General features: G+C 37.5%; 1 protein-coding gene across 1 annotated transcript; it reads right to left on the bottom strand.

Moving 5' to 3' along the window:
- Positions 1-8643, bottom strand: LOC100373847 (uncharacterized). Its single transcript, XM_006812351.3, has 10 exons — positions 8446-8643; positions 7211-7372; positions 6709-6893; positions 6206-6359; positions 5570-5666; positions 3195-3357; positions 2398-2560; positions 1595-1760; positions 634-827; positions 1-185 (listed from the first exon to the last, which is right to left on the bottom strand). Exons 1-10 carry the CDS (start codon positions 8615-8617, stop codon positions 148-150), a joined length of 1494 nt encoding a protein of 497 aa, XP_006812414.1. The 5' UTR covers positions 8618-8643; the 3' UTR covers positions 1-147.
- Between the last annotated feature and the right edge of the window lie 232 nt (positions 8644-8875).

Raw genomic sequence — 8875 nt, 5'->3', positions numbered from 1 at the left:
TTTGGTAAATTGTTTTCATGATATTTATTCTAATGCTACTAGAAGTTGTATTTTACAATGAATAAAGTCTATACGAGTCCAATGCAATTCGTAAATCATGTCGATATGAGAACGGTAAAAAACTCGAATCTGGTCGTGAATTCCATGTTAAACTAGTATGCCTCTCAATATCAAGCTTTGTACACCTGGCAAATGAAAGAAGTAAATTGCTGTTAGAAAAGGGAAGATGTTTTATTTGAAAATATGTCGCTACGCAGAGCTCTCTCAATTCCATCTAAATAATGTTTCTACGCGCGTTGTACATGCAATATAGGACTTCGCAGTGCGACGACACGTGGTATGGGACGGTGCGATATGGCAGCACTTGACATGGGATGACGCGGTGCAGTGACTGTGGCGCTTCAATACTATACACAAATTATAACTTGTAAAGGTTTTTCTTGTGGAATGTGAATGGAAGCGAAAAGTAATCTTCATGGCATCCATACAATGCCTGAACCTCTGGAACTATAAGGTTAGGGGTTCGTCAATTATCATCGGGTTTGATCGTAGCGGGACAAGCTTAAATTCAGCAATTGTAAAATAGATTCGAAAGATGCATGTATTATAAATCACAACGTAAGTACTAAATACCTGCTACGAGGGTTTGGAAACCTGCGTTGTAGTCACACGCCACCTCATTCTGAACGTAGTCTTTGCGGTCGTCATTCCAATCATCAAAACAGTTTGGACCTCCTACCATAGCCCCACGCAGTAGGTGATGATTCGGACCATCATAGTTAAAACTGTTGGAGTTAGTGCATGTCTCGGTAATCACGGGACAGGAGCTATATAGAAATAACAGTTAGAAACGAATACACGTTTAATGACTCAGTATTTGTATCAACTTCGCACGTGTGGATATTTGGAATGGCTCTGACGTGATGAGAACATGTTATTTATTATGAACTAAAAACGTTCTTACAACACATAACCGAACACTCGTTCAATGAAAGAATGCATTGCTCTAATAGGCATTTGCGCTGTTTGTTTTGCTATGTACAATACCAATCGTTTCTGCACATGCGTATGAGTGTTTTCATTTGTCATCGAACGGGTACTGACTTAAGTGCTGCAAAATTGTAATCGAATTTCTTCTTCAACATACTGTACCAAACGAATATATTAATTATTTGCTTTTTGTCTTGCATATGTAAATGGTAGGGTTATTTGAGCAGTAATAGTGAAATCAGGTAGGTGTTATACCAATCTTATAAACGCCATCTTGGGAGGTGAATTTTACGAAGCATTAATGGGCTAATGTCTCATGAGTATAGTACATATGGAGGGGTTTAATGTGAATGTTGAGAGCTCAGAGGCCTGCCACAGTATGGCACATGTGGAAAGGTTTATGGACGGGAGACAATGGTGTGGATAGAAGGAACATTTGACAATTACTTTTAAAGAGAGATGTCAAACTGTCAGTTGCAGGGAAACTGATTTTAATTTTTCGGTCACATCAGCGAGAAAATCAAGTGGTTATAAATTGGTTATTATTCTTTTTTTAAACACTGCTCACTAGCTAACTCGCCGTAACTATGTCACGTGTTCTCACCTTCCCCTGTGGTGGGGACGAGTTGGTGGGTTTTCGCCAACTCCTACTACGTAACTATGGCCAGAGGAACCAAGAATATAGTCCAGTTGTGACTTGGCGAAATTCCTGTATGCTGGTGCTCTGATTCCGTAATGGGATGCAATAACTGCTAGGGCAGCAGAGTTACCTGGAATGAAATAACAGTTTAATAATATGTAGATTAAATCAGTGCTCAATACCAACTATGGAACCAATTTAGAATTGCCGAAGACAATCAGAAATATGAACAGAGGAAGTCATCAACCTTTTATTTATAAGAGGTGATTCTAAAAGTAAATAGTTTAACTTTAATTAAGTGTTTCCAAACCGGTCATGAATATTCCTAGTATTTAAGTTATATAACAGTCATTCTGTACGCTGTGTTTAGCCGGTGAAATATGACATTTCATTAATACATGTTCAAAGTTTGATGTTGGACGCAAATTGAGCGCTCATTGACATGAGAGCCACGGGATTTTTGACAGACAATGTTCTCCTGACCTGTGTAACCATAGTATTTGATGGTAGCTCTGACGGGGGAGTGGAAGCTTAAAAACAGCTGGTGGCATAAACAAGTCTCGTGACTCCTTTGCGACGGTCATTTGGGTCTGAGGTCTATTAGATGCCAAAGTCTCATTTATTTCTCATGAAGCAATTAGCGAAAGTCGTACGGGTTCGTTTTCCTGAGATACCATGGCACGTTGTCTAAGCACATGACTTTCATTCTATCAACAACCAGACTACAAATGTGACAGCACATATAACAGTAAAATAAAGTCACCTACCAGCCCATCGCAGAGAACCCCATGCGTCCCTGCAGGCAAGACCTTTAGGCGTGTAAGTCACAGTTCCACCCGGCAGCCAACCATTCATGTATGTTTTGAAATGGCCCCAGTATTTCTTTTTAAGGTCTGTATTAATATCTTTGTGAATGTAGCCCATTAGAAGCTGAGATAGGAACACGAACAGTTACACGTGTGTGAAGAAGCATCCACCGTATGACGCATTCTGGTATATTTATAGATACCGAGAACAATGGGTCGTCTAGTATTCCAACTATTTGAAATATTTCCACTAATATCTTTTAGTATTTTACCTTATTGAATATAAATGTCAACTTTTGTCACATTTTACGAAACAAACCTTTATAATCTTTAAAGATAATTTGTAGCGAACAGTAAGTTATGTTTTGTTCAAAATTGACAAAGAAATTACAAAAAAATACATCAAAATGGCGGGACAAACTATGGTGTCAAAACACAACTCCATCTATTCAAGACAGACCATTAATTATTTCGGTAGGCTGGCTAGGTTGGGCTATTGCGCATGAGCATATCATGGGTGATCAAAATGGTAAGGTGTTCTAATCTAACTTGGCATTTTTTTAAACGTGTTAGTTGGTCTGATTGTTTTTAAATAATCGTTATTTTACGACAATGTTTGGATTTATGTTTGAGAACAATACGGGTCGAGAAAACGAAGTACATTTATCTATATAAAGACAACGAGTTTTTGAACATATCCTGTGAAAGAAGGCAAAAATGTAACAATGACCATAACGGATTGTCATGTTAAACCGTACCTTGAGTCCCTCTCGTTTGTCGTTCCATCCGTATGCGTAAGATTTCACCTGCAGGTTTTTCGAATCGTATAAATTAACTGCCTCTTGTCGGTACCACTCGTCACCGGTCAACCAGTATAACCAGATGGCGGCCCATGCAACTTCGTCCCACGCTCCGCTTGATCTACAGTTAAATGTTTATATCAAAAGAAATTGGTCGTTTTTATAATTAACTTCAACGATTTACGGGTATGCACATATTATTCAAGCATTTCAGTACAGTTTGGGAGTTGGTTACACAATCTTGGTATTTTTCATGCTGTTAGGCTATGCTTTCGGGTGCAGTTTTGTCATATTGGCACGGTGCGCATACTAACTACGGCAACGTATATAAACTAGTAAATAAACAAATTCTAATCGTGAAAGTAAAGTTCCGTAGTACGACGTCATATTCATGATGGCGACCAATACACCAAAACAATGAGATTCAAATTCAGTTTTCTACGTTTTACGAACAGTTTCAGAGCACCGTTTTCACTACTCTACTTATTTATTTGGGTTATTCGAGTGGAAAAGGTTTCATGGTTTAGCTGAACAGATAAATCATTAGCATTATACATACTACATTAGTATTATACATACTACATTATTATTACATATGTACTTAAGTTTATTTTGATTCGTCCCTGAAATCAAAATCGGTATTTCCACAACCCATATGCAAATGAGGTCTGAGAGCAAACAAAGTAGTCCCTTCAGGAGTACAGTTTTTCGAAATAAATAATATTTAGAAGTATGATAATTTCCCCTTGGGGTACATGAATATACTTGCCGAGTGAAATGAAATTTGAACAACAGTAATGGTACTTTTAGGCAGTCACATATTTTGGCCCAAACTAATTTGCATATCACCCATGCAATAATGTTTTCGGTATCTTCACGGTCGATATGCAAATGAACATGGTATTTTCATTGGCTACCGAACTATTTTTATTTTGTAAACATATTTTCGTCTGCTATTTTTATCCAGTTCAAATCGTTCAACAACATTTTTGGCATGTCAGGTGTACATCACATGGAATACTACGATTGAGAGAACTTAATGTATGTTGACCACCTGGAAACCGAGTTTTATAAACCTTGAAGGGCGGCTCTCAGAAGATCCACCAGCAGTAAAATCAGCGATTACTATGCAGCCGCAATCATCAGCATCGAGATACCAGGTTTCTGCCGGCGACGTTGCGGCGTTACTCAGTTCCAAATAAAAAATTCAACGCCAAAAGAGCAACATTTTAACCGGTAATCAAGACTCAGTCAATCCACGACCAGCAAGCAACATCACACACGAATTTGTAGCGTGCAGCTCAGCGACAACCGCTGTCAACGAAAGTCATCTCGTCAGTGGAGTACCGCAGTTGCACGGCATGTTTGCCAATGCACAATTCTGTGGCGGAACTTTTAACTTCAACATAAACTGTGTATCATAGTCGTCCAGTTCAAGTTCTGGTTCTGCCGTGGTCCCAACTAAACGTCAACGAGTTATTTATTCGGACAGTGACTCAGATTAGACGTCTGATTTTAATTTCAAACAAACAGTGACACGCGTTCTCCGGGCGCGTTCTACACTGACACGCGCTGCTAGGGCGTAACACTTATATTGGAACATATTAATGGGCAATGGGGTTCCCCGACCTAAATTCCATCGATATCCCGGTTTGCACGTTCTTTCTTTAATACGAAATAATCAAGTATGGAACATATGTAATAATTACAGAACCCCACACCCTCCCCGTGGCTTTCGTTGCGTATTGAAGTTATTTTCACTCGAGATGCGGTGTATTCTGCTGTATTTTCACTCGCTTCGCTCATGAAAGTACGGCCGCAGGATACACCGCATCACTCGTGAAAATAACTTCCATACGCAACGAAAGCCACGGGGAGGGTGTGGGGTTCTGTCATAGTATTATACATACTACATTAGTATTATACATAAAATAACTAGTAGTATACATACTACATTAGTATTATACATACTACATTAGTATTATACATATTACATTAGTATTACACATAATACATTAGTATTATACATACTACATTAGTATTATACATAAAATTACTAGTATTATACATACTACATTAGTATTATACATAAAATTACTAGTATTATACATACTACATTAGTATTATACATAAAATTACTAGTATTATACATACTACATTAGTATTATACATAAAATTACTAGTATTATACATACTACATTAGTATTATACATAAAATTACTAGTATTATACATACTGATGATTACACCACTGATGATTAAAAAAAAGGAACTACAGAAAAACAAGAGCTAAAGAACTGTAACTACCGACAAACAAACACAGTCACTTCTTACTTGTAATATATAGTTGGGGGATACAGTCCTGGATGGTTTAGTGCAAACATGAAGAGAGACTTTGCTTTATATTCACACTCTGACGCGTAGTTTGTATCTGAAAAAAAAGTACGAAATAAATAAATACAGTTTAGTTTGTCAGTGTTTGTAGTCTGGCATTAGTAATTGTAATTCGAGCCACAAACAAACAAATAAGGAAAGACGGCATATAACAGTATATCGAACAGTCACATTTGAAGGTGGGCGCATTGGTCTGTCCTCTGGACTAGGTAGAATCAAATACATAACATAAACCTTTTACTGTATTTCGATTCTAATTTAGCTACTTATGTTAAGTAATTCGTTCAGTGTTTCGTGAATTATAGCGTTTTGTATGTCGTTTTTTTTTTGTTATAAAAAAGCGGCGTTTTGCAATAAAGATAGCAGAGTTTGTATTAAGGATGGTAGTTTTCTGAAATAAATATGTGATTTATTGCCATCGACACGTTGTGTCATAAGAATGAAAAGCAGATTGTGGCGTGGCATACTTCCAAGTCAGGTTTTAAGTCGGGAAACTCAGTTATATCCATATATATTAATACGAGTAAGTTGTCTATTTTAGTGTAGGTCTGTTGCTATCGACTCATTAATACTTACCGAAATGTTCGAAAACTTTGGCGCATCCAGCCAAAGCAGCTGCTGTTTCACCTGCAACGTCAGCACCAGAGTCCTCTATTGGGTATGATGGTCGTGTTGATGAAATGTTTTCTGGTCGATTCCATTGACAGTGATCTAAACCAGGATCGCCGACCTGGTGGCGGGTGGATGTAAATAAAATGGTTACTAGTTTCTGGTCAGGTTTAGTAGGTACATGAAATTATTATGCTAATTATTTGGAAAATGCACACGTTTCCGTGACGTCAATGAAAGAACGCCCTTTTGAAGCGTTGTTATTGTTTTTAATCTGTGGTCATGTCGTTTCCAAATAAAAAAAATGCATGAATACTGCCATGCCATGACAAAAGAATACACAACCAAAGTTTCTACCTGAAAGGGATTTGTCACAATCTACATCATGTGACGTCACAGAAGCGCTCCGAATCTAGAGGGCGCAACTTACAGCAAACAGATTTCGTATGCACTCAAACTGACTGCCTCACCTGATAATAAAACACATCAGGACTGGGGTGACACTTTATGAAATAGTCACAATTCCATTTCAAAAGGTCCCTGGTGCTTTTGTCTTCCCCTGCATCAATATACGCATCTTCGAATTCGATGTAACTCCACGCCATCATAGATGTAGTCCAGGCCATTGGAAGGTTGAACTTAATATGATCACCAGCTGAAATTTAGAAACAAAATAAATTTTGTCTTTTCATTATTTTAAATCCAGTTAATGAAATTGTGTATTTGTTTAAAATTCGCGCTTCTTGGTCAATGATAATAATTTTAATTTAAATATAGTCTGTTCCTTTTCTTCTTATTATATATATTATGGTTCTTTTTTATGTAAAATATTTATGTAATCGATTATTGAAGTTATTTAATACAGAAAACTGAATAAAGAATTTCGATAGTACACGTACATAGTACGCGTGAATTAATAGGTCAATTCGTTCATGATGATTTGTGTATGTGGGTAAACTGAATACAACGTACCATCATACATGCCCCCGCTAAGGTCTTCTCCGTTCACACCCTTGTCATACTGTGCAATATCTGGTTTACGCCATTGTACTCGCCCATCTTCGGGCACTGGCCCTGAACGCTGGGCTTCGAAGAACTCAACTGAAGCAATCAGAGCATCGCGGTAATCATAACCTGGAATGGGAATAAACATTTTTTTATACGACATATCAATTTGATTTTCTTTCTGAATTATCTGTCAATGCATAAAATAATTAACAAAACATATGAAGCGGTGAGTCGTTCTCCGATGAGTATTCAACTGGTGCAACCGGTTTGGAGGCGTGTTTTTTTTTTGGCCAGAATGTGTTTAGCGAACAACAGACATGACTCGCATATCAATCGATCCATACCAGTACTACGCTTATCGATTTCATTTTTCGCATTATAAACATCGTAATTATCAGGTACATCGGGACTTAGGTCATCCTTGGGCAGGTTGGGAAGCGGTTGCTCGTACAATTCTCTACCAACATGTACTGCATGAAGGTAAAACCAGGATTCGAAATTAGCGCTGGTACTGTGTCCGAAAACCACCATATATTCATTTCCGCACATAAGATTTAGTCGTCGGTCATGCATTTTGACGACCGCTCAAGAACTCAAAATTATGAAACTAATATGTTTATGTAAAATAAACTGCAGCTACAATCAGTCGGTTGTTTAAACAATATTGAACACTAGAAAATAATGTTTTCTTTCCTTAGTGATGTCATGTTTTGCGGTTGCAAACTCGTTCTTAAGGTATTTCGAATCGGAGGTTGGCATAAAAAATGCACATTTAAAACGTATCAAAATCATGAACCCTATATCGCACCATCTTGTGTTTAGCGATAGCTAAAGGTCCTCTTGTTCATGAATCAAATTATAAATACGCTATAAATAAATAGCTTATAAATACGCTATTGCCTAAGTTAACATGTTTTAATTGATCCACCAGAAAATAAAGACTGTGATCTGAACAGATTATCACGATTGAAAATAAATTCGAATCCCAGTAGATGAGGAACAAAATAGTAGATATTCGATTTAGATTTTGGGAAAGTGCGTCAAAAGTACAGATGGTGATTTATGCCCTCTGTGTTTCTAAATGTCGTTTCGTCTATTTTGGACGGATAATGATGATTTAAATCGTTTTGTTTTAGTGAGGGGAAAGGTTGCTTAATCTAAAACTCAATGACACACACAAAAACGATTAAAGTTCATACCTGTACTACGCTTATCTATTCCACCATACACTTCGTAAACATCGTCGTTATCGGGTACGTCAGGACTTGGGTCATCCAATGGCAGATTTGGAGGCGGTTGTTCGTACACTTCACTACGAACATATACTGCAAGAAAATACACTAGGGATAAAGCAAGTGGTAGACGAGGCATGACTGCTCGACCGGGTCTCGATTCTTAATGATGGCAAGACAGTCGAACATCCACTGTTTATATACCTTTTTCTGAATATTGGAAGTAAAAGATACACATACATTCGTTTAACTCGTTATTCTGTGTTCGGATTGCAAAGAAGCCTCCCATCGACCAGACTATTGTGAAATTGCATTTCCTGTTCAAACAGTGGGACAGTTAAATTCATTTAAAAAAACAACGGACCCCACGTCTTACGGTATTATTTCAAAAATAAGG

The sequence above is a fragment of the Saccoglossus kowalevskii genome, chromosome 19 (assembly GCF_978046115.1).
Source record: "Saccoglossus kowalevskii chromosome 19, keSacKowa6.1, whole genome shotgun sequence".
Lineage (NCBI taxonomy): Eukaryota > Metazoa > Hemichordata > Enteropneusta > Harrimaniidae > Saccoglossus > Saccoglossus kowalevskii.
The sequence above is the reverse complement of the archived record's forward strand: the minus strand, read 5'-3'. Positions and strand labels throughout refer to the sequence as shown.